Genomic DNA, 27569 nt, shown 5'->3' with positions numbered 1-27569 from the left:
GCTGTTGTCTACACATATCCCACCCCTTCCTCGGCAAAACGTCAACATGTGAATACATTGAGCCAATCATATAGTGTGTTGTGAAGACATCGTGCCAATCATGTGTTGTGATCTCGCCGCTGGAGCAAGATTGGTGTAGTGAAGCCTTGCGCACGCGCAGTTCGACCCAAAGACTGTGCCCGATAAGTGCCCATAAAACGTTGGTATATGGCCGCCGAGTGGAGGGACTTGCCTAAAAGGATTTAATGTCTTTTGAGGTTGGGGTTGACAATAAGATATATTATACCGCTGTATGTTGACATGCGTTCCACAACTGCCACTGTCACTATCAGAGTGCAGCATGTGCATTCCATAGAGCATAGAAATGAAACCAGGGAGTAGAGTTTGCCCTGTGGCCTTTGCTCAGTGTAGTAAATGAGTAAACTGCTGTCACCACCATGCACCCAAGAGTTCAGTTCCAACAACGCTGGCCTCCGAGAAGACGGCAGGGATTACTCTCGCATTCCAAGGAGAGTGTCCACATCCTGACCTAAATCCAGTAAACCGCTCCATTGGGTTCACGACTGCAGTGGATACATATTTAAAAATGGGTAGTCTGCTGGATATGTGACGCTTCAAATGCTGGAATTTGTGTGTTATCCTGTAGCTTTGCCATCATTCATCACATTGTATGAGTAATCCATATTTACCTCTTTAGCATTTCACTTGTGATGCTATTGGTCTGTTAATTGGTCTCTTAAATGTTAAATCATATCGTTCAGTACTCATACCGAAGAGAAGATGTCTATTTCATGACTTGCTTGAAAGAACAGCTTACAGGCATTAAAGAAGAGGCAATACTGATTCTAATTTAAACATGACTTGTCTTTCAGCATCATTGATCAATACATTCAAACATTTTTATTGGAATTGCAGCACATTCTGGTGACACCTGACATGAATATTGACATAGAAAGAAAGATATTAACATATTGGTGGCACCATGTAAACAACTGTATTGAAGTAAATGGTAAAGCATGTTATGTATTGCAGCCACACACATAGTGAACAGTGTGCAGGCTTAGTGCACTGGGTTTGCAGTGTAGAAAACTTCTACACACATCAAAACCTATTGCAATGGAAGTGCCTGAACTGTGGCTGATTGTAAATGATGTGAACATTTCTTTCATACTGAAGATGAAGTCTCAGAAGAGAAGCGCCCTACCAAGTTATGCGTAGTGACCAACATCCAGATTGAGGAGTTCTACTTCTGTGTAATGCAAACTTTACATGGGATCCTGTTTCTATGTCCAACAGGGTATTTAGATACTAAGCTATTTGTATAATATATAAGGGATAATAAGGGGTATTTTTTCATCATTATTCTTTTAGGTAATTCCACATTTCTCATGTAGAAAATAAATAAATGGCCACTCAAACACACTGCCCATCATTGGCTACCCGTAGACTGGTGAAACGCTCAACAGTATCTGGTCATCAGTCATCACTTGTATGTTTTTTTTTTTCATGGGGTGCTTCATGTAATGCTTGTCTGTTAAGCCTTTGCACCCACACTCCCACATTCAAACATGTCTTCTCATGTCATCCTCACAGCTCTCATTTTGTCAACACACCAGCCCACTCACACATACAGTACAGCAGTTTAAATAAGCAAAATACACATCAAAGAGGCAACAATTTCAGTGTACAATACCATCACAAGATGTCTTTGCCTTGAAAACATGGTCCTCAAACCTACATCACTGAGGCAAGTGCAACTGGTAATGCAATCTTGTCATTTTGCACTGCGCTATTCAGTGCGACGTTAGTCCGATGTTGATATGATGTCCACATTTCTTTAAAAGGTGCTATATGGTATTTATTGCCCTCTACCATCCTCGACATCCAAGTGCATTGTAAATTCATTGTACAACATTGATGAGCCTTGTCTAAATCAAGGGTGTACACTTAGACATCGCCAACTACTTTTTTTGTGGAGGAGAGAAAGCAAAAAAGTAATAAAAAGATAAAAAGAGGACATATTCAAAAGCCTAAAATTAATAATGTGTTTTGAAAGCATCATATTTTACCTTTGCCTTTAGAGCAACAGTGTTATCATAGGTCTAGTTGCATTTCCCCCAAACTACATATAGCACCTTTACAATGATTACTTGGAAATATACACACTCTTTTCTGTGAAAACAGGCACATACATTTTAGTCCAAAAAATATCAGCCACAAAAATACATTAAACTTGCATAGCTTTTGAGCTTAAAAAAGAAATGCAGAGGGAGGTTGTACTGTACAAAAAAATGATCCCACTGAGACATATAGCACATCAAAAGTGATGGAATATTAAAGGAGCTTTAAAACAAGACAGGGGATTATGGATGTGTATGTATGCGTATATGGGCTTTTGCATGTCAGTAGTGGGGTCAAGCATAGTCTCTTGATACAGTTGAAGGGTTGGCTTGTAAGTTCGGTATGAAAGGATGGGGCTATGGCAGAAGAGCCCCATAGTAATAGTGGGCAGCTTGAGACTACAGCCCGGTGGTCTCTGGGTCAGGCTGGAGCTCTGAGGTTCATGTGTGTTGTGTCTCATGTGAGAGTGTGTGTGTGCAAGAGTGTTTGTGTGTGTGTGTGTGTGTGTTGCCTCCTTCTCAGTAGGGTCCCTGGGAGTTCCTCACGTTTTTGATCTCCAGCTCCAGCTGCTTGATCCGCACGTCCCTCTGACTCAGGAGCTCCCGCAGACGCCGGATCTCCTCCTGTTGCCTGTAGAACATTTGTCGCAACTACACACACACACACACACACACACACACACACACACACACACAAACACACACACAAACACACACACACACACACACACACAAACACACACACACACACACACACACACACACACACACACACACACACACACACACACACACACACACACACTTTTAGCATAATATTGGATACCATTACACTTCTTTCACTTTCCCAAAAATATTTCTGTTTAATTCATTGTAACTAATAACATTGTTTTCACACCTGAATCTGATTCTGCCCATGTTGAGGCATTTACAATGTTAAACATGTGAATACGTCATCAGTATACCAATATAACATCAGTTTTCTCTCAAATTAAGTAGTGAGTCACTACTAAATTTGAAATCATGTTGGATCTCTAAGCTGATGAACACCAGAGGAATACTGATTTCTCTACATCCAAGCAGCACTCCTGGTGAAACTCATTTGTGGATTTAATCAGTATTCTCTCCTCATGGCAGCCACGTGTTGAGCCCCACCTCATTCTCTGTTTTGGGTGGCGAGCTCTGCGTTGGGTCTTGCCCGTTGCTGACAGCGCTGCCATTCTTCTCGTCCTGCCAGGGCCGCAGCTGGTTGGCGGGCGAGGGCTCTTTGTTCTCCTTGGTGTCCAACTGATTCTGAATGTAGGACAGCTGCAGCAGGCCCGGTCGGCTCTGGGAGCGTCGGGTCTCCAGCGAGCTGCTCAGGGCCTTGCCTGACATCAGGTCGGACACGGAGTCGGCCTTGCTGCCTGGCTTCAGGGACATCAGCACAGGCCCTGTGGTGGACAGACAAGCAGATTAGCGACAACAGCACTCCCATTTGACAAGCTACTAGGCAAGTTCAGGACTGAGGACAACTTCTGAGGTCTTCAATGAGGTCTCATTAAACTGAAACACAGACGACACACCTTTGTCCATTCCACCCAGCCACTCATCTGCAGTCATGGCGGGCTCATTTCCAGCAGTCATTGGGTAGATGTCTTCCTGGTACGTCTCCGACTGTAAAAAGAACACACCAGCCACTGACTTATTAGTTTCCCTGAAGTCGTCTTTACCCTGACCTCTTTGAGTGGAGCGAGTCTGGTCATCAAGATAAGCTGATTTCATAGATCTCAATCATGTCTGTAACGTCATCCTCTCCATGTAAGAGTCAGTATAAGAGCATTGTCATATGAGTGTGTCATACGGTGTGTGTTCACCTGCTTGTGGGCATGTCAACTACATGAATGTGTAAATGTAAATGCTTGTACTGCACATAGGCATCTACATACCCTGCGGGGGACGATCATGGAGAGAGGCTCAATGATGCTCTTGATTGTCACTAACTTGTAGAACCTGAAAACCTCACATGAGCTCACATCCAGCCCACGTTTTGGCATGAAACCTGACAGAGAGGGAGGGAAGGAGGGAGGGGGTGGGGGGCAGAAGAGTTAACATCAGAGGAAACAGACACTACGTTTTGTCATTTTATTCACTGAGGGATACACAGGCTATTCCATGAGATCCCATTATGAGTCCCTAGACATTAATTGTCACTAATTGTGACACTAATTGTCACGCCAAATCATAGAAATATATTAAATAAAGCACAGCAAGAATAGTGCTACGCTTCTTCTCAATGATGATCTCTCACAACTCCCCCCCCCCCCCTTAATAAGCACACATAATGACTCATAACCCTTTTCTACCACACACAACTGAAAATCCAATCCCACAGGAAGTGTAAGGGTCAATGTGGGGACATGGATTTTAAACAGGGAGATTTTATACACATTTGTGTTGACTCTACATGGTTCTCATTTGTTGTAGATGTTGAAATCACACGTTAACCCAACCATGCTTCCTCTGCCATACACCTTGGCACTATTAAAAGATAGCACATTCTTTACAGGTATGAAAGTTACAGTTAAAGAGACTGAAATGATCGAGCTGGTTGTATTCCTCTGTTCCGGAGCATTGCTTAGTGTCATACTAGAGCATGACTTCAATCCAAAGAACAACAACTGCTCTTCAGAGCGGGCCATGCACACTTTGTATGCTACATAATAGTCAACGAAACTCAGCATTAACATGTCAAGGTTACCCAACTCATGTGCTACAGGGAAATGAAATCCCCTTTCCTAGTCAAATAAGAAAGGTGTTTATTTGCACATCGAATGAATACAGGTGCACTAAAGAAAACAAATATCTGCTCACAATGTGCTGGTGTTGTTATAAAGCTCTGCTAAGAGAAGACAGAATGCCCCTACCCATTCCCTTCTGAGGTAGATGTGAGCGGTACTCTGTGAGAAAGTGGACGTAGGGCTTCTCTGAGCTGATTTCATAATACCTGATGTTCCCATCACCCTGAGAATGGAAAAAGAGGAGGGGACGATTCAGACAGTCAACAAAATACTCTGCAATATGATACAGGGTCTTCACTTGCACTGCTCTAAAGTTGGATTAAATTGAATTCTAAAATGGCTTAAGATGAACAGGTGCTGCAGAGCGAAAGTAGTTTCTCGACAGACGCACCTTTCCAGCCAGATACAGCATGTGTGTGTCGGGGTCGTAGAAGGGGAAGATCACACCGGAGGAGCCGTCCAGGTCATCTTGCAAAAGAGGAGCCGAGAGATCCTCCTGCACACACAGAAAAACAATCATGGCGTTGAGCTCCTCTTGCATTTTACTGCTGTGTTGACTGATTGCTGTAGCAATATGTCCATGACACACACCATTTTGGACACTTTTGTTACCCTATCAGTGATGTTGGGGTGGACTATTGGGCTCTCTCAGTGTCTATGCCAGGCACCATCATTATTGCTGTATGTTGTACATTCTACTGTACTTGGCGTTGTCTTGTTGCTGTCATGTTCTGTATATTGTCCGTGTTTGCAAATTAGTTTCCCCTTTGGGGATTAATAGTTAATCCATCCACCCATATAACATCCTGACCACTCTCTCTGCTGTGGTAGTGTTGGCTGTTAAGATTTTGCTTTTTTAACAGATACACATCTAGATCCAATGAAAACATGGCAAAGCATTTGTGAAGCATTAAAAAGATTTAAGATAAACCCCTAATCCTTGTCAGCCATAATCCCCCCACCCCACACACACACACACACAAATATAAAAACTACAAGCAGCATTCAATCATAGCCATTACAGCCAGTACACAATCAGCTACAAGCACATGGTCATTAAAACAGATATACACTCATGAAGGGAATTGAAATTAAGATGGGATGCAGTTACACCATCCCAACACTAGAGGGCAGTCCACTATCTACTGAGGCTGAGACAGCGCCATACCTGATCCCAAAGTGCAAACTGCCGATGGTTCCATCTGGAGCATCCAGTGGAGAAGAGCATCTTCATGTTCCCCAGGTAGAGAACTTTGCTGGCCTTGTGGTTCTTACAATTGTTCTCCTGAGACCAAACAATGAAATTAATTACCCTATACAGACTACTTCACAATTAGGAAAAAAGCAGTCTGATAAATGAATGATTTACACAATTCTCCCAAAATGTCTGTAGTCGCCGTAGAGGGTAAAGAGATGGTAAAACACATGAAGATGGTATGTGTGTGTGTGTGTGTGTGTGTGTGTGTGTGTGTGTGTGTGTGTAGTGGCTGTAGGGAGAGCAGGCGGGAGTGCTGAGGCTGCCTGCTGATCTGATCCCCTGAGCCTTACAGCTCCATACAGAGGCCCCCTCATGCGGAGGTGCTAGTTTTAGATGTGTGGTGATGAAGCGGCAGCAGGAGAAGGCAGGTACACGCACACACACACACGCACACACACCTGAAGCAAGGCTCCTGTGCGAGGGTCAATTATGCGGATCTTCTTGTCCTTGCAGGAGGTGGCCAGTCGGCTACCATCCATGTTGAAGGACATGGAGAGAACCACATCTTGGTGCACGCTGATTGTCCGTATCGGATTCTTCATGACTTGCTCTGGGCTGTCTAAATTCCAGATCATGACCTGTATACACACATCCACATACACACAATGCAAATGATTACTGAACTCATATATGTAACCAGACCCTTTTCCATGCAAATAAGCCCTGAGACGGTTTGTCTGACAGGCCCAAGCCCAAGCACTAGAGGCAACGTTAACAGTCACTTTGAATTGTGAGATTGCTAAAATGTGTCAGACTCAGTGTTTCAGAAAATATATCCTGATGGGCACCATTCAGGCGTCTAAATTTGGAAGTCAAACCATTTGTCAGTACAAGCATGTTAGTTCTCAAACCTGAAACTCAGACATGGGTTGAAGTATAAGTAAGTATATATACTCTTTTGATCCCGTGAGGGAAATTTGGTCTCTGCATTTATCCCAATCCGTGAATTAGTGAAACACACAGCATACAAGTGAGCACACAGTGAGGTGAAGCACACACTAATCCCGCCGCAGTGAGCTGCCTGCATCAACAGCGGCAATCGGGGAGCAGTGAGGGGTTAGGTGCCTTGCTCAAGGGGACTTCAGCCGTGCCTACTGGTCGGGGTTCGAACTGGTAACCCTCCGGTTACAGGTCCGAAGTGCTAACCCGTAGGCCACGGCTGAAGGTATGTGTCAGCAGAAATATTCAGATGCTAATCACTTCTTCTAGAAATGTGCAGCTATAAATGCCAGGATTACTTAACGTGTGTGTACACATGACATGTACATAGGAATGGGAGTGTAGGTTTGTGTGTGTGTGTGTGTGTGTGTGTGTGTGTGTGTGTTTACCTGGTAGTCATAGCCAGTGCTGAAGAGTATATTGCTGGCAGTGGGGTGCCACTCGATGAGTCCTACTCTGCGTGAATGCCCTTGGAGCTCCTTCATAGGCACAGTGATATTCTTCAGGACTCCATGGTTTGGTATGTCCCATATTTTGACCTGAATCACAAACATACACATTTTACTTACCGGTATACTGTATTTTATAACACTACTATCTTTACATCTCCCCAAATCCCCAAGAATGTGAACACTGTCTTAACCTGTTAAATCTACACCTGCTTGATAAGCTTTCATTACAGTTCTACAGTTTAAACTCATTTTCACAGTTTTGTGCGCAAAACAAAAGGACCAGCTTTTTGAACTGTTAAAGGAATGACCAAATTCTCTGCACCCCTGAAGGAGAAGTAACTCTTGTGAAAGGCTCTTGTTTCATAGGTAACTTTATGACGAGGTTAAAATGAGTGACAGAGAGAAGTCATGCTTGGGCGGGTGGGACCTACCGTGGCGTCCTCTGAGCAGGAGGCTATGCAGAAGTCATCGAACGGATTCCATTTGATGTCCAGAACATTCCCCCTGTGGCCGGACACTCGTGGGTGATGCGGGTCAACCTTTCCAGTCTGAGAGCAAGCACACATGGCAGACAGCCAATCAGAGACCTATCTAGAGACCATGTGCTGTACCGGCACTTATTAAAAATGCTATGTCATTCCCCATCATCATTTTTACACACATTAAGCCCCACCCGACCTCATCACCCCAGTAAAATGGTAACGTTCAAATATTATTATTGCATTTCTTCCACGTTACACTTCCCCTGGATCTGATGTTGCTTTAGTTTATATGTAGGCCTGTTTATGACTTGTATGTTATTGTGTGGCTATTTATATGTAGGCCTGTTTATGACTTGTGTGTTAGTGTGTGGCTATTTTGTATTGAATGTATGATCATCCAAAAAGAAAGGCATTGATAAAGACAGGCAGAAAAAGACAGATTTCCTCATGCTGGTCGCACCCCATCTGCCATGACTCTACCCCCCACTAGTGGGGCCCGGCCCACACTTTGAGAACCACTGCACTATACCCAGTGTGTGTGCATGTGTGAGCGAGAGAGAGAGAGAGACAGATGGACCAGACATGCAGGATGACAGGAATATGTGTGAATGAAAGGTACTCTTGATAACCCGTGAATTTCCAATAAGTCTGTTTTCAGCATTCGTCCTTGTCCTACAGGGCAGTTAAGGTGAGACTGTGCTAACAAACTAATGCTGTCCTCTGAACGCCACATGGCACTGATCTCCAACTGCCCAATCAAAGAACGGATGACTGATCCCATTTGAAGTGGTAAGGAAATGTGGTCTGTCACAACTCCCCTCTTCACATGTCGGGGCAGGAATGTCGGCATACCGAATGACTCCTCTGTAAGGTTTGCTGGAGCAAGTCAGAGCTCAGGACAACACACAGCTAGGCTGCCAAAAGAACATTGAACAACCATCATATGAACTGAACCTAGAAAATGTCTCAACAGAATAATTGACGCACTATAAACTGTATAATCTGCAGAGTAGCTTTCATCCTGTACCCATGTCAGATTAAACACACTTGTATTTAGGGATTAAAGCAAGGAACATTTATGTGCCTGAGGTTATCAGAAATGTTTGAATCTGTTATGTATAATTATCTATATTCAAATCTTTAACAGCCTGCCCCACGCCTGAATGTAATTCCCTGTGGTATTGCAGAGTTATAGTGTCAGGTGGAAATTCACTCCAAAAGGTCACACATTCCTAGGAAGGCATTCCGTTTCATGAATCAGCATCGTGCTCTGAGGTAACTTTTCCAGGGATTGGTTGAGAGCATGTTGGGCAATTCCAAGGCTTATTCAGACCTGCCCGGCCGCAGTGTGCCATCTCTCCACCCTCCGTACGCGAGAGCTGAGTGGCGATGGACAGCTCTGTCAGAGCAGTCGCGCTAGGCGTGTGGAGGTGCAGTAGGCCAATGAGGTCATGGCACACCTGCCTGGCACTGCCCACAGATGAGAGCATCCTGATGTCATGGCCTTCACCTGTGACTCACAACTACACTCAGTGCACAAAGCATGTCCTCTACAGGAATGGAGAGAGAGAGAGAGAGAGTAGAGAAGTAGCCAAGTAGAGAGCTAAAATGTAAGGGAGACAAAGATACAGAAGTGTAGAATAGATAGAAGTAAAGAAAAACTACAAAAAACAGACTGGTTCATTCTTCTCTGGAGAGCTATCTAATAAGCTCATCTGACACTAAGGGGGTCAGACAGAGCAAAGGACAGAGAGGACGAGGGGCTACAATTTATGGATGGGATGACTGGCTCATGGTGTGGACATTGGAGAACAATGGCCCAGTCATCCCACAGACAAATCCCCCGTTTAGTGTGCAGCGGCCTGAGATTGGAGGGAGATGCACACCCTGGCTCCCACTCCTCCACTCACAACCCCGCCATTCCTCTGGCTAGTAGGTCATTCCTGAGGGAGTCAGACAGGGACATGATAAATTCAAAGGGAACTCTAAGAGAGGGCAAATCAGGAAGAGGAGGAGGAGGAGGAGAGGACAGAGGGGGGTGAGAGAGAGAGAGGGATGGAGGGAGGGAGAGGGGGAAAAAGGAGTGTTCTGTATTTATTGTGAAGAGCACAATAAATTGTGTGCTGATATGTAGATGAGGGGGTGCCCTCTGGAGTACTTGAGAGAACAGTGAAATCCAAAACAAGCAGACTGCTCGCTCTCTCTCGCTCTCTCTCTCTCTGGCTCAGTCACACACACATGGTTGAGGGAGAAAGCGAGAGAAGAAACTAAGTGTAGTACGATGAAGTATCTGATCTGTGGATTTGCCCAAAAATGACTTTTCAATGGCTCCATTAACAGGAGTGAGCCTTTATCATAGTCAGCAATACTCTGAGAGAAATCATGTGTAGCTACAAGTGCAGTGTGTACAAAATATCAAACAACAACAAAACCTCTTCATGCTTAAGTCAGACATTCTCAGCTGATTTCACTTCAAGTGCACTGCTGCAATTCTCTGTGGAACTGATGGTGTTTAGAGAAAGGGGCGGGTCTTACATGGTGGATTGACAGCACCAGGAAAGCTCCGCCTCCAGCACATTCGGTGATGACGGCGAGGAAGCGTGGGTTGACGGCGCATAGATGGTTGTCATGGACGCTCCGTGTGATGGGCACGCCATCGTAGCAGTTATCTTTGGTGGCGGGCTTACCGAACACGTGGCGGAACTTGGAGCTGCGGTACTGAGGACGCCATGTCATCTGGGAGAGAGAGAGAGATACAGGGAGAGGGAGAGAGAGAGAGAGAGAGAGAGAGAGAGGGAGAGATAGAGAAGCAAGGTGGATGGTGAGAACCAGCTAACCTTCAACTGATAACATGTTAAATCCAGTAGATCATCCAATCTGTCATCTATCGCACAGGTCACAGTCATGCACACCTTCGCACAATAGATGAAACCTGATCCACCTGAGCACACAAATGGCGAACCTTCCAAACACGACATTTCACAGTCCACTGTTGACAGGAATGACCTGACCAGATAATTACCCAGTGATTTCATTACATGTCTTTTGTTCTTTTTGTTCTTGTTTCATTCTTTTTTTTCCCTGCCGTCACAGGGAGCTGACCTCGTGTTGGACAGGACCTCATGACAGGCCCAGGCAACAGCTGACACAGGCACAGCTCAGCACCAGGGCCCCAGTCTGCTGCTCCGTACAGAGGGGCTGGGAGGAGGTGGGGGGGGGGGGGCTGGCTGAAGGGCGTATCCTGCACAGGCACTGCTGGATGAATAAGTCATCTGGGAGCCTCCTAAGTGCTTCTGCAGCGCCAGCGAGTGAGCGAGACGAGCCAAGCCGTCCCACGCAACCAGGGCCCTGTCTGCCCTCCGCGGCCTAAACGGATGGGGCTGATGGACAGACGGATGGGCAGGAAACGAGATGTCAGTCTGCGGACAGGCTGGCAGAGGGCTCTCTGAGTGGGTACGTGTCTCTAAGAGAGGTTTGGCAAGTGACAGACGAACAGAAACAAAACAAAAAAACGCTTTTTTTCACAACCCCTCGGCAGTGCTTTTGATGACATCACTCGGCCTGTTGCTGCGGTTGCAGCTGGACAAGGGTGTCTGTATAAAAATGCTAATTTTTATAGTGGGCAGTTTGACGTCATGCTGGAGCTATAAATAGGCTGGTGTGGGCACTGGACCAGGGGGAAGCCAGCATGGGGACTGCTGTGGGTGCGGTGCTTCTGGCTGGTGGCAGGCTGCAGCTCTGAGGTTCTCACCTCCTCTCTCCCCATCCGTCTCTGTCTCCCTCTTCCCATCTGTCTCTCTCTCTCTCTCTCTCTCTCTCTCCCTCTCTCCCCATCTCTCTCTCTCCCTCTCCCCGTGCATGATCCACCCACTCAGTCTAGATCACATTCTGCCCCCCAGCACATGCCACTCATGCAGGAATGCTCTTTGAAATGACGGAGAATGAGAGCACTGACATTCCCTGCTCAGCTTTGCAGAGACTTGAAGCAGAGATGCTCAACATTCTCTCCTCTGCAGCTGTGAGAAACTGGCTCTGCAGGTACCTCTCTGTCCTCTACTTAGAAACAGACTCTCTGAAGTCTGAAGTCTGATCATGGGGGAGAGAGATCAAGAGACAGACAGAGAGAGAGAGAGAGTGTGTATGCGTGTGTGAGAGCGGTAGTCATTATGTCACTGTGTCAATTCAGGCTTGGCAAGAGCTGGAACTGCAGCTGATAGTGATCAGTCACCCACCCCTCTATCAAACCAGCTGGCCCTGTTCTGTTCAGCAGCGCAAAAACAATTACACCTGCAGCAGCACACACGCTGTTCTACAGTTCCGCCACCACAGCTGTGTCACTCGATCACAGAGCCAAGGTCACGTCCAGCGGTCTGAGGAAGTGGAGCCGTGGAGTGGATGGGGGAGGGGAGCCGGTATAAAATGGCATGATGCTGATCTCCGTCACTGTCAGAGTAACACTAAAATAGACAAGCCTCACGGGGACAGGCCGACATAAGCATCAAGAAAGAGAATGCATTACTGCAGAAACGTTTGGTCTATTCTTACACCCTAATGTCTCATTGATTTAAGCATGGCCAAACTCTGGAAGTGCCTACAAATCTAATTTGAGGCCGCATCCTACAAAGAAAAGCTGCGAAAAAAAACAGAACATACTGGTGACAGAAACCAGAGACCGAGTTCAATGCTATATGACGATGCCGACGTCTGTGATTGGGTTCAAAGTCAGAGCCTGACTTTTTTCACAAATGATCCATTTAAGATGATGACTATAATTCATACAAGCCTCCACAGCTTCAAAACCATCTGTTAGCATACCCCTTCTGCAGAAACTCTATTACCCTCAACCCAAGCAGACCCATTAAAGCACTTTTACCGCTCTTGCCTTACACTGGGTCAGAAAAGTCACTGGCTCCAAAGTTCAGCTGAAGTGCTAAAGGTGTAAGCTTGACAGCGAGCCCTGCGTAGAGGTTTACACCCACGCCAGGTGGGCAGTAGAGCTCCCGGCGGCCCCAGGCGCGCCTCAAAGCCCCGCAGTAATCTGTCTCCTCTCTCCACAAAGAGCACATGTGTCAGAGCGACAGCGCCACACTCTAGTCTTACATGCAGTAGGCCTCCGACAGCTCAGGGGCCGTCTGCCATGTTTTGTAAGCGCTGAATAAGAAACACGAGACGTGCCCAGGTGAGAGGATGATGTGTGTGTGTGTGTGTGGAGGGGTGTATATGTGTGTGTGTAAGATTGTGCTACACTCTTGCTCCAGTGTGTTTCTACCACTACCACCCCACCCCCACCACCACCACCCCCCTCCCGCCCAAACACAGACACACGACAGGGCTGTGTCCAGCAGGGTTTTCACTGAAACCAAACACCACCACTGGGAGGAGCACAATGGGCCTTCCGTACAACGCATGGCGTAAAGGATCAAGGTGCAGTGACAGGGGATGCAGGCTAAGAGTAAAGTGTGTGTGTGTGTGTGTGTGTGTGTGTGTGTGTGTGTGTGTGTGTGTGTGTTTCTGACAGAGGATAGCTGGCCTGCAGACTAAGCTGACTGCTGCTGAGTGTTTCAAGAGGGCAGCAGCTGCTGAAACACAACACTAGTGAGAGCCTGCTGCCCTGAGCTACACAAACATCCACAGCCTCAGTAGCCTGATCTGGCCCACACATCTCACCGAGACCCCTACAGCTGCAGAGCACACACCTCACCAGCACACTCTCCCATCCAGAGCTCTCCTCCACATGGAGGATGGGCAATCACAACGAATTCATGTTAGCATACTTCATACGGAGGTTATGGGTAGCAGTGATTGCACAGTCATAAAGAGCGGTCATGTACAATAAAAAATGAAAAGCAGAGATAATCCTCTGTTGTTAAGCTTGGCTAATAATGCCATAAAGAAATGTACATTAATGAAATGAAGGTGAAAGCTGGGAAGGTTTTCAGGGCTATTTAATATCTCCTGGTGAGTAGCATAGAGCTAGCAGGTGGGAAACCATATGTCAACACTCCCCACACATGGCTATCGGTCAACAAACCACACAGCCTCTCCCGTGTATAACCACTCTGCCATTTCTGAGCCCGAGAGTGCACAGAGCAGGCGTGATTTGTGGACGGGCCGTGCAGGTGAGCTGATACCCATGATGAAATCTCTGTGGAGGTTTTATGACATATTTACAGCTCTGTTGACAGCAGTGAGGTTAATTATTGATGGCCACATGTATTAGGGGAGCGGGAGCAAGGCCTGGGTGTGGTGAGCCTGAGGAACAATGGGTCCAGTCTGAGAGGGACTGTTGTTATGGACACACACACACACACACACACACACACACACACACACACACACACACACACACACACAAACTGTACAGGTAGATAGAGTTCCTGTTAAGACTGCATCACCACTTTAACGCTTTGACGCTGCCATACTTATATACTAAGCAGAGATTACAAAGGCACACATGCACTCACACACACACACACACACACACACACACACACACACACACACACGTGCTGACACACTGCATAAATATGCATTTCAGAGACACATGCAACATGCACTTACACATGAAATTCCACACATAAAGTTACTTTTTGACTGGCCTAGTGGCCCTTGGATCCTGTAAAACTCATGACAAACAGTAGAAGAACTCACTGGAGAGACATGCTGTTTGGCAACATAGGCTACATAAAAAAAATGGAAGCTGAAATAACTATTAGGTTCCATTCCTATAATAGTTAATGTTTTAGCTCTGAATGTTCCATTTTATTGTTAGAGCTAACTGTGAGGCATGATATTTTCTTTTCAGAAGAGGCTAAGATTTAGAGAATGATCCCATCTAAAATACTTGTAAGTATTCACATCAACATGACCATGTCATTTTGAGAACAATAGTCTGCGTTTGAGGCATGAACATTTCGTCATATCAAAACAGGGCCAACTTCAAACACTTGAGAGTGAGTGGAAGCAGCTTGTCTCTGTTGTGTGAAGGGGAGTCTTGTTTGAGCCTGTCCTGCTCCACGGGCCTTAAAAACCCCTCCGACTGTAATAAGCCTTGTCTCCCCCATCCCCTCTCCACCTCCAACACCTGACTACAGACCCCCGGGCCTAGGCTGAGATCTTGCTCTCTCTCTCTTTCTCTCTCTTTCTCATACACACACACACACACTCACAAACTGGTCATCACTCTATACCTCCCACAATCCAAACAGGAGAGGCAAAAAGAGAGGGAAGACAGGAGTGTGAAGGATGGTATGAAGTGATAGCAAGACGGAGGCTTAAGGTTTGAAAGGTATGCACAGAAAAGTATGTCTCACAGAGTCTGTACAGAGCACCGAGAAAACAGCCAAGCACAGCAAAACCCAGCAGTTTGAGTAGAAGATGCACTCCAAGATAGAGAGAGAGAGAGAGAGAGAGGAAGGCAGTCTAAATATTGTGTACGTTACTCACCCTGTCTGCTGTGTAGAGGCAGGCACCTCGCGGGTGGGAGAGCGCTGGGGTCCTTGGCTGAGCGGCAGAGCAGGTGCTCCTGACTCCTTCCTACAGGCGTGCTTTAGGGCTACCCAGCTCCACAAACACACATAGAGAAGAACCCAGCTGACTGAGACAGAAACAGGGACGGGGAGAGGTAAGTCCACTATTCCAAACTGATTCAAATTTCACTCGTATCCAGCGAAGTAGTCCAGGATCTGTGTGTGTTAGTATGTGTGGATATGTGTGTGTGTATGTGTGTGAGAATGTGTAAGAGCGTGCTGTGTACGTGTGAGAGAGATTGAGGATGTGTGAGCAGGCAAGAGAGAAGGAGAGGGGGAGATGGCATGAGTGTGTGTGAACACTCCCTGAAAGGGAGGAGCCTTGTAGAGCAAGGGAGAGACAGCAAGGCAGGTAACGACAAACTCCCTCCTCCGCTCTGCTCTCTTCTCCTCCCCTCCCTCCCTAACTCCCTCCATCCTTCACATCACTCCTCTAATTGGGAAGCCGTCCGTCATCCTGAGCTGTCTATCCCCTCTAAAGTCAAGAGATTAAAACAAAAGACTAAAATTTAGCAAAACAAAAGAACTGCCTGGCTCATTTATAAACTGCCGCGTCAGTCTGTTGCTGTAAAGCAAACAAGGGGCTGCCCGAAAAGGCCTTTGAACTGCAAGCACGCAAACTTCTGTGTGGAAGCACAATTACAATCAAATCTGCAGTAAGCACTAAGCAGTGGGTCTGTCCACAGGCTCCTATGGCACCCGGCTGCTGAGCCACCATTAAGTCGGATCTGTGACGGCAGCCTCTGTTTAAATGCTGTGTTTGCTCAGTCAGAAGAGACCAAAAAGTGCTCTCTTTTCTTTTCACACACACACACACACACACACACACACACACACACACACAAACACAAACACAAACACACACACACACACACACACACACACACACACACACATGTATAAGCGCACACACTACACAATGCATGCAATGAGAGCTGGCAGGAGGCCAAAGGCACTGAGAGACCCATCCATCTACATAAACACACAAGGGCTGACTGGTGCAGAGGCAGTTGACCACATGTCAGCAGTCAAAGCCATTACGCAACAGCAGTAGGAGTCAGTCAGGAGCGTGTGGCTGCCGGCACGTCAATGCAAGTGAGCAGGGAGAAAGAAACGAAATGTAAATGAACACAAATAACTTAGCATACATGTAAACATGAATGCACCAGAGTAATGGCGACTGCTGGGCTGGGAGCGGGGAGTGTGGCTAAGGACATGTTGCGTGCTTGCCCTCATGTTCAAAGCTGAGGGCAGAGTCCGGGTGGGGGTGGGGGGTGAGTTGGGTCCAGGCTTGATCTGGCCTGACCCCTGCGGCAAGGCGGCTGCTCCAGCATGCGAGAAAGCACATCTGCCTCGGGTCTCACAGCCTGACCTTTGAACTCCCGTACCGATCGTCCTGACACGTAGTTTAATTATATGCTGTCTGCTTGTGTCCCACATGGTTGCCCCTCTACACCGCCACACACCTGAGCAAAGATGCAGTTCCATTACTATTATCTAGAAGGTAAAAGCAGGCAAATTGAGCTTGCATAGTCCTGCCTCTGTCTGAGAGTCCTCAGTGGCCAGTGCTCAGACAGATGTATATTAGGACCATTCAGTAATGCTCTTCAGTATCCCCCGACTTGAAACCTCCTGCAGACTAATAGCCACAACAAAACTACCACTGCATTCATATGCATGGAGACCTAAGCTGGATAGAAACCCATTAAGGCTGATGAATATGGAAGCCCATTGAGTAAGCATTGAGAAGCTCACAGCTGGACACAGCTAACAGCAAAACACTTCACCCACTCCTGACCACACCACTGCGCCACAGTTGGAGGTTTAGGAGCTCTTTCGGTGGACATTTTACCACAATGCAAACCTAATGTATATAGGCTAAAAAGGGAAAGACACACCCAGTATTTTTGGGATCTGTCAGATAGCAGTTTCAGTCTTTGCTCTGTGCAAAATGGAAGCTAATTGTTGCAGCATACACTTCATTAACGGAATGCTTTAGTTACGTGCTTGGTGTAGCCTGACCCTTTCCAAAAAAAGATATACTTAAATGTAATTTTTTTACTTTATTTTACTTACATTTTATTAAGTAAACTTAAGTGCAGTTGATGTATAGTTTAAGTTATTTATTTATTAGTATAAATGTGCTTGTGGTATACTTGTAAATGCACTTATTAAATAATTTTTTTAAATTTAATTTAAATTTAAGTAAATGTAACACTTATTTGGACTAAATAGGCCCACTTTCAGTTTATAATAATAAACTCATTAGTACTGAGAACTATACTGTAAGTAGTGGAGATACTAGTTATATACTTCTAGCACAAGCCAAGTGTAAATCAATTTAGTGTATCTCTGATCAGTGTACAAAAAAGTAAGCTATACCTATGCTTAGTTGAAAATAAGTAGACCAACAGTACACTTCCATAAACTTATTTTTGCTAAGGGGAGTCTGTGTTGTTTGTGTACACCAGCCCGGATCAAGGTGATATCTTGTCAGAGACAGGAAAGAAAAGAGAAGTGGAGGGAGAGAGAGAGAGAACGAGAGAGAGAAAGAGAGCGAGAGAGAGAGAGAAGGAAAACAATTAGGCTTAATGATGGGTGCTTTCAGGAGATCTTCCTCCTCTGAAAGCCTTCTGAGCAGGCCAATGGGAGCAGTGGGAACCTGGGGAGAGCTCTTTGAGAGCACCACACAGGAGCCTCCATTAAGCCTGGCTCTGTCATTTCAGCAGAGCGGGTGATGAGACACAGGACACCTGGTTTAGGCTTCAGGTTGGAATAGAGGCCTCCTCGCTGGAGAGGATGATGAGGGGCAAACGAGCTGTTGTTGTGTTTGGAGGTGTCGCCCCAGTCACCAGCGAGCGAGCTAGTCTTGTGGGTGTTGGCAGAGTGCGAGAGGCCTGGTGTTGGGAGATTAGATGGAGCGGCATGGCTCCCCGTGCATTAGCATTGCACTGTCTCCTGTGATTAGAGGGTGGAGGAGGGGCAAGTCCTGCCCTAATGGTTTACATTCACACTAAGAGGAGGAATGTGTCAGACCCATCCACTGTATAGGCTACAACAAACCTCACTATAGAGGCCACATTACAGACAGGCTGAAGTACAGGATCACCACTAGGCTTGGGAATTGGTTCCAGGTACTGGTTTGGAACCGGTTTTTAAACGTTCCGATCCATCAGAATCGTACACATCCACGTTAACAATTCCACTAACGATTCCAATACAAAGCTTTGTTTTAGAAATGTTTACTTTTTTAGAAATTTTAAAGCATTCAACTTCTGTATTGATATTGCACACTTGGTATTCATTCTCTAAAACCACTTTAAATTAGACATTCAAAGCCAACGGCTCTCAAAGCCATCTTATAAGTGTTCAGCAAATGGTACAGGTATCGATAAGGAATCGCATTGATAAGCAGACTTGACAATGGCATTGATATCGATAATTTCTTAGCGATGCCCATCCCTAACTACCAACTTTTAAGAAATAAATACAGAATCCTGTAATAGACCTGGGGGAGGGCAGACATCATCTTGCCTCGTTGTTGTACTCTACCTCTTGTTGTGCTTGCATTTACCAGTAGGGTCTGGATAAAAGTGTATGTCAAACAAATATATTTAATGCTTACTTGTCTCGCTTGGCTGTGTTAAAAGTTAGGCAGGAGGATTAATGAGGTTTAAATATCATCTGGACATTTCCACTGATGTTATCTAACGCTGACACCTCATCATTCTACCAACACACTAGTGTTTATCTGCAACAAAACTATTCAAAAGATATCTGTTTAAAGCTCATTCCTTGTCCACAGACGACTCCCTTGATGTTTGTCCAAAGGGTGACAGCTCATTAGAAGAAACACAAGCACACGGCCAGGCAAACCAGCATAGTGATTGGGTGGACCTGAGAGGAAAAACACATTTGTGATAAGGGCAGACTGTGTGTTGAGACTTGAGGTAGAGTAGCGGTACAGTTGACATCCGAACAAGTTTGAGTTCCAAGGAAACCAAATATACAAAAAAACAAGGGGAGCTGATAGAGGAAAAACACATGCTGGAGATGGTCAGGCCATTACGCAATCTCATGGGTCAAGCTTACTTGTTGTTCAGGGCATAAACATAGACATAAACTCTTTAAGATTCTTTTTATAAATAAAACATTCATGTTTTTTATTATTAAAAGCCAAAGCTACCAAACACTTGACACTAGTTAGTTAGCTGAGAAAAAGCTGAGAAACACCTATTTGTACCCCAAGAATATTTGAGAGTTTTTCACAAAGCAGAGCTAAACAACTAAAGGGACACTCAATATGCTGAGGAAAAAAACAGGGAAGTGCAAGTCTCTCTCCAGAAGGGGGCAAAGGATGTGAATCACTGGATACCTCACCCCTCTCCACACTCTCAGAGGAACCACCCTGTGACACATCACCCTTGATCTCCATGACCCAACCACAGCGACAGGCAGAGAGACAACTGCCCAGATGGAGCCAAGCCACTTGTTATCAATGGATCTGAATATTCAAATGAACAAATGAATGAACAGCCCAGCTAGTAATTAAGCTTTCCCCTTCCCCGAAACATAACTTCAAGGGCATTTTAAAGGTCAAAGACTACACACTCTTAACCAAAATTAAGGCTTTAAACTACATAAACCCCAAATACTTTGAAGTTCAGCTTGCCACAATGCCCTTTTTTGAACAAATGATACACCGAGTGAGAGCTTGGCTTGAGTCACCACTGTACATGTCTGCACAGCTGTGGATTGCTCAGTAAAAGACTTATGAGTTTTTCATCATTACTTGCCTGGAGTGGTTCCTCATTGATCAAAGATTATGTAATGCCAATGCTGTAATACTATGTGTCATTAGAACATGAAGCAACAAAACTAGAGCACTATGGCCTGCCTCAGAAACAGCTGTGTGTCTAGCCAGGCCTAGCAAGTCCTGACATTGAAAACATCTCTGTGCCCCTCATAAGGACGGACCCCCTTCAGATCCTCAGCAGGCCCTTACAGCTCTGTGTGAATCACTGCCCCCAGTTGAGCTCCACTCATGCACTCCACCAGCAAATATCAGACGGCCATGTGAAAGCTGAAACTAAATCAATCCCTTTATTGACTTACAGTAAGAGGTCGGGCCTGTGAACGTGTAGGGGAACTGTATGCCGCTTATCTGATAATGATGGCCATATCATTAACTTGGTATGGCAAAGTCCAGCCCAAAGAGAGCGCTGGCCTCATATGGCATCTCAAGAGGATTTACAAAGCATTCCAGAAAATACAGTCCACCGTGTTGACTACATGAAGACTGCAACACAGGAGGACGGTGATATTTAGCCAACATAGACTATGGGGTTGTCGTCACAGGCTGGCAGGCTAGACCCTGTAAGCAGAGGATAGCAGTTGTGTGGTGGGAGATTTCAGGCTTGTTGAGATCACTCTGCTTCTGAGTTACTTTATCCCATCTTAATGACGACCGGATTTAGCCACTGAGACTGGAGTCTTTACAGAAATCCACCATTACACAGTGCCTCTCAGACAATTATCTGATGAAAAGACATCCAATCTACTGTGTATATGTGTGCACATAGGCTACACACACACACACACACCACAGACTAATCCAAACTGCAGCGACAGTCAGACAGAGAACCACACCCCTACTCATTCACTCTCTCACCCAATAAACAGAGGAAGAAGAAGCAGTGCTTCAGCAGGAGCCCTTTCCTCTATTGGGTTTTTACACTAGTAAATATTTCACAATCAATCAGGGCCTGCTCACTTAAGACCATTAGTCGTGGGGGGTCATGCCCAGATCACTTGGCAAGCCTCTTAAAGCTGCACTCCATTCACAATCTGTCCACCACACAGCAAAACAAACTCCAGAGGAGTTGAGAGTGACTTCTACAGCTCTACCATGCTAGAGTAATGATTCCGTCAGGTGTGATCCACTCATAACCACCACCACCACTTAAAGGAGAATTCCGGTGTGATATTGACCTAAAGTGTATTGAAACATGATACCGAGTGTGAACGTATGTCTCATAGCCCATCTCAGCTTGTCCCCTGCACTCCAAAATCTGGCGCTAGTTAGCCGATGCTACCAACAGCTTTTTTCAATAGTGGTGCTTGCGCATCGGGCTAGCCATGCAAATAAATCACTGTTTTACACCCATTTACGAGGCTCAATGTATCTCCACACTTCATTGGCAGACTTCCGAGGGCCCTGACATTTAAAACGAGACATTGAGAACTTTGAAAAAGCACTGGTAGTTTACTTACAAGGCGATTTATACAGACATTATCTTCCACGAAGTTTAGCGTTTGCAGCCATCTTGAATTTAGTCACGATAAATTCGAAAGCAACGAAAGTAAGAATGAACAGGTATGATAAGGGATCAGTTTCCAAAAAATAATTTGAAATGCATGGATTCCAGTTGCTGCTACTGGAAGAAACTGGAATCCATGCATTTCCACTGAATTAATTTTGGAAGATACTGTCTGTATAAATCGTCTTGTAAGTAAACTACCAGTGCTTTTTCAAAGTTCTCAATGTCTCGCTTTAAATGTCAGGGCCCTCGAAGTCTACCAATGAAGTGTGGAGATACATTGAGCCTCGAATGGGTGTAAAACAGTGATTTATTTGCATGGCTAGCCCGATGTCAAGCACCATTATTGAAAAAGCTGTTAGCATCGGCTAACTAGCCAGATTTTGGAGTGCAGGGGACAAATTGATGGGCTATGAGACATATGCTCACACCTTACCTCGTATCATGTTTCAATACACTTTAGGTCAATATCACACCGGAATTCTCCTTTAAACACAACTAGGGTCCCATAGTGAGGAAGGGTACCTTCCCTTGCCATTGGAAGGTAGACGGTGCCGAGGGGCCATAATCAGATCTGCTGCTTTAGCTAACAACATTAGCAAGCAGCAGGGCACTCTCTGCTTTGTGTCCTCTCTGTGTGCTTGAGTCCTGGTGATAATGGGGGAGAGCAGCGTGCTGCAGGGTGTGGTCCCTCCCTCCCACCGTCCCGATGAGAATCACAGCACCCTGTGGCGTACCGCCCTGGACCGACTTGGACTTAATAAGACTAACATGCACAGATGCTGGGCTCAGCAAAAACACAACACAGAGGCACACGTATCCACTGCAGCATCAACATACTCCATTACTAGTCTACACATGATCTTAAAACTGTACTTTCTGGGAGAAAATGCAACACATGCTGCTGCTCTTTGTGATCAACTGAAACTCATATGTGTGCACACACGCACACGCCCATATCCTCATCCCATTAATAATAGATGGAGTTTGTCCTTTCTGACACAAGTCTTAGTTTTGAGCATGACCTTCATGTTGCTAAGCAGGAAAAGGGACTTGAGGAGACCTATCCATAGCCCAAACAGAGCTGATTGTTTGTTTACATCTCAAGAGCTACAACAGCAACAGCTGTTCTGGAGCTGGAAACAGTTACTTTGTAATTTCTGAAGTCTGGCCACACTTAATAGACTTAATAGACTTGTTTATAAACATAATGACAACGGCTCGGCCAGAACCCTCCACAACACTGATGGCTGATGAGGACAGAGGGAGGGACAGGTACCAATCAGGGCAAATCCCCCCCACGCACACACACATAATATCCCGAGTGTGTGGATCTCTGCTGCCGCAGCTGAGATAATCCCAAAGCAGTGGACAGCTGTCGTGTGGTGCTACACACACATGCCAGAACAACTGAACCCCTCATCTGTTAACGGGTAAAAATATTGAACAGCATGTTCGCCAAATGCATAACCATTTGTGAATTAACAGTTACGGATAATCCTGCGAAGAGCCCATATGATGACGTATTCATTCATCTTCCTGAAATAAAGTGATGGGCGAGGAGACACTGAGGGCAGGAGGGATTTTACACAGCGCTGATGCTGATGCTGATGTGTGCCAGCCTATCAGCATAGTGTGTGCATGTGCAGATGCTGCCTGCTTGGTTACATAAGAGATTTTAGGATTTGAGAATCATAATGGGAACAATACATCATCCTCAACCGAGGACTGAAACACCGACCATCCCAAGAGGGGCTTAAGAATGCTCAAATTATTGCATAATTTAGATGGAGGAAATATCTGAAATCCAGTTCAACTTAATAGTGCTTTTATTAGCATATAAGGTTGCATTTTGCATTTACGTCCACTGACAAACACATGCACACACACACATGGTGTCAGGCATTACATTCAAAGATTGAATTGCTTTGATCTGATCCCTCCATATCAGTCTATCTGGAATGCAGAAAAACTGTGCTATTATTCTCAAAGATGTGACAATCACATAATCCTTTGCCTAATGTTAAATGTACGCATATAACAGAGCCCCAAAAGAGCCGCATGCATTGTTCCCACAGCTGTGATCCACACCAATGGAGGAAGTGTCACCTTAGAACATGTGGGTGAACGTTCAAGAGTTGATCTACTGAAGACACCTAGGACCAGAAGGAAAGTTCAGGATTTATGGTGTTTCAGTTCCTTCAAAGGTGTGTGTGTGTGTGTGTGTGTGATGAATGCCTGAGGTTAAGGGATGAAATCACCTGAGCCCACGCTGAGAGGGAAGGTCGTCAGCACTGAGGAATTCCTTCAAGAGCCAAGGGGGTGGGACAGGGCAGTGGAAAATAGTCTGTGTGTGTGAGTGCAATTGTGTGTGCCTGTGTGAGAGTGTATGTGTGAGTATATGAGTACATGTTTCAGGGTTGTAGCACAACTGAACCCATCACATCACACTGCAATTTGAGTCCATGACTCAAAAGAGCCAGCGGCAAACAACCTGCCTGACACAATGAAGCCAACCAAGACAGCGCACATGAGGTCATCTCAGTGCCTCTAGGCGCAATTCATGTCCATGTGGCTGACAAAACAGATGGGTCCAACAGACAGACATTATCAACTTTTACTGTGATGACTATAGGTAGGGAATGACATGTTTGGTTGATCAGGACTGAGCTTAGTAAAACAGAGAACAGAGCGTTCCTTTGAGTCTGAAACCAGCATAAAATATGGTCTTAAGAGAGAGGAGACGATGGTAATGCATGTGTGAGTGGTATGTGTGTATGAGAGTCTAAACGTGCTCTACTACCAAACTCTCTGATGACTTTTTACACCCCAGTGCTGATTACGAGTAGCATACTCTAAATGTGCTACTGGGATCACAAATTCTTGAATGTAGGCAGAGCCACTGGATGGGCGTGTGCTTGATTGGTTTAAACAGTCTCTTAATACTTCTGCATGCTGTGGAACAAATCATGGAAGAGAGAGCTGCTCTGCAGTAACTTCTCATAGGAGAGAGGGCAAAGGCACTTTGGAATAGTGACTTCCACCTTAGTGTCACGCTGCCAACACTCTCATTTCTAAAGAGATCGCTCACACGAATGCCAGATTAATACCTTCTCTGTGAGCGATGTCTGCCTGCATGGGGGACTATTAGTCAAAGGTGGAAAAAGAACTGTAGTTCATGGGCATGTTTGCACAGGACACACCTCCCCCCAGGAGAGGTTTCACCCTGAGGACTTTGATACCTGGCAACCTCCCTACGGCTGCTGTTTCCTCTGTCCCGCAGGACTGGCTCCCAGCTTTCCCCCTCCCCACACCACTGATCTGGAGCCAGCTGCATCACCTCCTATCCTCACGTCCACCTCTCCACACTTGCGTCTGTTCAGTAGGGGAGAGATTGGGACAGAATCAACCCAAAAACAACTTTCAACTTTTTGGATCAGCATACCATGCTTACTGGCTATTTTGGCTTGTCCTGAATCCTGGCAGATTGTAAGGTCAGTTCAGTTTAGTCAGTTTACGCAATATGAACAGCAGATAAAGGCCTATGACTGTGCAGTGAAGTATGCCTCTCCCAGTCAACTTTTGACCCAGAAAGGTAGCTATGAAGGGATATCACAGAGAATCACAGACATGTGTTAACAGCTCTGCAACAAACACTGCAAGCCTTTATTCTGTTGTTTTATGGTGCTTATTATCTATCAAGAATCTGTTCTTCACAGGGTGCCGGTTTCATTAGCGCTGTGGACAGTTTCCATCAAAGTATTAAGGTGTTATTCTATTTGGGACATATGATAGGGAAACATTTTAACATTATAATATTATTCAGGTGCTTGTCGGTATGCAATAAACTGCTTGATTTCCTCTGACTGGACCTGATAAAACGACTTGAAAGCTACCTTGCACATCAACTTCAAAAAGTGGAACTGCCTCGCTGCAATTAGGCTCCAATCTACATGGCCACGGACGGAGTCTTTGCAACAAGCGGGGACACCAGCCGCATCTGGGTCTGTCAGGTGTTCCAATCAAACACACCAAGATTCTTTAGATTAAAAACTTACAACACAATAATGAGAGTGAAAGCTACCAACAGTCATCTGTCAAAATCTAAAAATAAAAATCTTCACACTAATCATGAGGCTACTACTAGCTAGCGTTGAAAATGTTCCACGCCTATAATAATTTCGTGTAGGCTACAAAACATAGATAGTGGTTCTGGCTTCATAGCATCAGCAATTAATGTAACGTTTAGGATAGGTAGTTACCTTAATGATTATCGTAAGAGATGTCAGAAGGTGACAAAGGACAAGCTATCCAACGAAGCATAAAAATTCTTCCAAAACAGACGTCGAAAATTTGTTAACGTGCTCCTGATTTTGTCTATCATCCAAACAGTAAACCGTTTTCATTATTCCGTATGTAGGCTACTGCGGTTAGTCATGACATCTACAATATCTGTGCGGCACCTTGAGCAAAATCATCACAGCAGTTAAATTCAGGTTAAAGTTAGCGCCTGGGCTGGGCTACTCTCACGCCGCAATGTTGTCGACGATGATGAGCAGGCTACTGCAGGCTTGCTGGGTGGAGAGTGAAGGAGAAAGATGCTGGGTGACAGGGGAAAGGAGGAGCCCCTCTCCGACAAAGAGTGGCCTCGCTTTTGTAATGCTACCCGCTGTCTGGTCCTTAGGCGAGAGGTCTTATATCTATTGTCTGACCGCGCATGGGTCTAATGTCCAACGGTTTGGGGGGCCAGAGACTTACTATTGACGAATAGAGCACGCGTTCATGTAAAATCCTGAAATATTAAACCGGTTGGCATGCGCAAGTGATGAGTTTGCAGTTGCTGCTGCCAAGATTGCCATTGATAAGATCATCCTTGCGTGAATTATGTTTGGTTTGTAAACTAGGACATGCACCCACAACTATTGCAAATAATCTGGCAATGAGTCAAATAATCCTGTCAGAATTAAACTACCTAATTCCTTTAAATGGGTCAAGACGGCAGTGACTTAGGCCCTATAGACTATAGCAAGGCAGGCACTAAAATACATAGGCTACCACTGAGCCAAATAAATTCAAAATGTCATGAATTTATCGGCATCGAATCTTACCTAAGTACAGCCTTCGTTTTGTTTACATCACGTCTAGCAGATCAATGCACTTTTCGTTTCTTGGGGAGGAACTAGTATTGGTCTCCCTCTGCTGGATTGTTAAGTGACATGCAGCACGAGAACAAAACGTAAAATGTATCACCCGCAGGGGCTGGTATGATGTTGCTTATCACTGTTATAAGAGATCTCGTGCATGATCGAACATAGTGCATAGTTTAGCCATTTACACCTCGGGGATCAATAAAGTATCTATCTATCTATCTATTTATCTCGTAAACTGCAGTGATATTTTCCTGTTCATTTTGCTTCTCGTTTCCAACTAGAAACTAAGAATTCCCCCTTTGTCAATTTCAAAATTTCCAACAATGAAAATAATTTCCATATTAACAAAAACATACCATACCATAACATATCAAAATACATGAACAAACCATAACCTTGTATGGGAAATACTCAATGAATGAATTAGGTGTAAGGTGAACAGATGAGTCCTTAAGCACTTCTTGAAAGTGCCAAAACTACCACAAGAACACAGAACACCAGGCAACTCATTCCACCAATGAGGAACCACCGAGGGTAAG

At 45.3% G+C, this 27569-nt stretch overlaps 1 protein-coding gene across 1 annotated transcript; it reads right to left on the bottom strand.

The window, feature by feature from the left end:
• Nucleotides 1-876: 876 nt before the first annotated feature.
• On the bottom strand, nucleotides 877-26569 carry coro2aa (coronin 2Aa). The gene is made up of 13 exons (XM_048247834.1): nucleotides 26143-26569; nucleotides 15478-15628; nucleotides 10567-10767; nucleotides 7981-8097; nucleotides 7487-7636; nucleotides 6557-6736; nucleotides 6069-6185; nucleotides 5292-5396; nucleotides 5027-5123; nucleotides 4049-4161; nucleotides 3686-3776; nucleotides 3276-3553; nucleotides 877-2771 (listed from the first exon to the last, which is right to left on the bottom strand). The coding sequence occupies exons 3-13, from the start codon at nucleotides 10765-10767 to the stop codon at nucleotides 2640-2642; spliced, it is 1581 nt and encodes a 526-aa protein (XP_048103791.1). The 5' UTR covers nucleotides 15478-15628; nucleotides 26143-26569; the 3' UTR covers nucleotides 877-2639.
• Nucleotides 26570-27569: the final 1000 nt, after the last annotated feature.

Source organism: Alosa alosa, chromosome 1 (assembly GCF_017589495.1).
Source record: "Alosa alosa isolate M-15738 ecotype Scorff River chromosome 1, AALO_Geno_1.1, whole genome shotgun sequence".
NCBI classification, from domain to species: Eukaryota; Metazoa; Chordata; class Actinopteri; order Clupeiformes; family Clupeidae; genus Alosa; species Alosa alosa.
Note: the sequence above shows the minus strand (reverse complement) of the source record. Positions and strands in the feature narration are given on the sequence as shown.

Excerpts from the sequence above, each read along its gene's own strand:
- coro2aa (XM_048247834.1), bottom strand. The coding sequence starts at position 10,767 with ATGACATGGCGTCCTCAGTACCGCAGCTCCAAGTTCCGCCACGTGTTC. Across the intron at positions 5,397-6,068 it reads AGTTTGCACTTTGGGATCAG|GAGGATCTCTCGGCTCCTCT; the intron begins GTATGGCGCTGT and ends CTGTGTGTGCAG. Across the intron at positions 3,554-3,685 it reads GCTGGGTGGAATGGACAAAG|GGCCTGTGCTGATGTCCCTG; the intron begins GTGTGTCGTCTG and ends TGTCCACCACAG.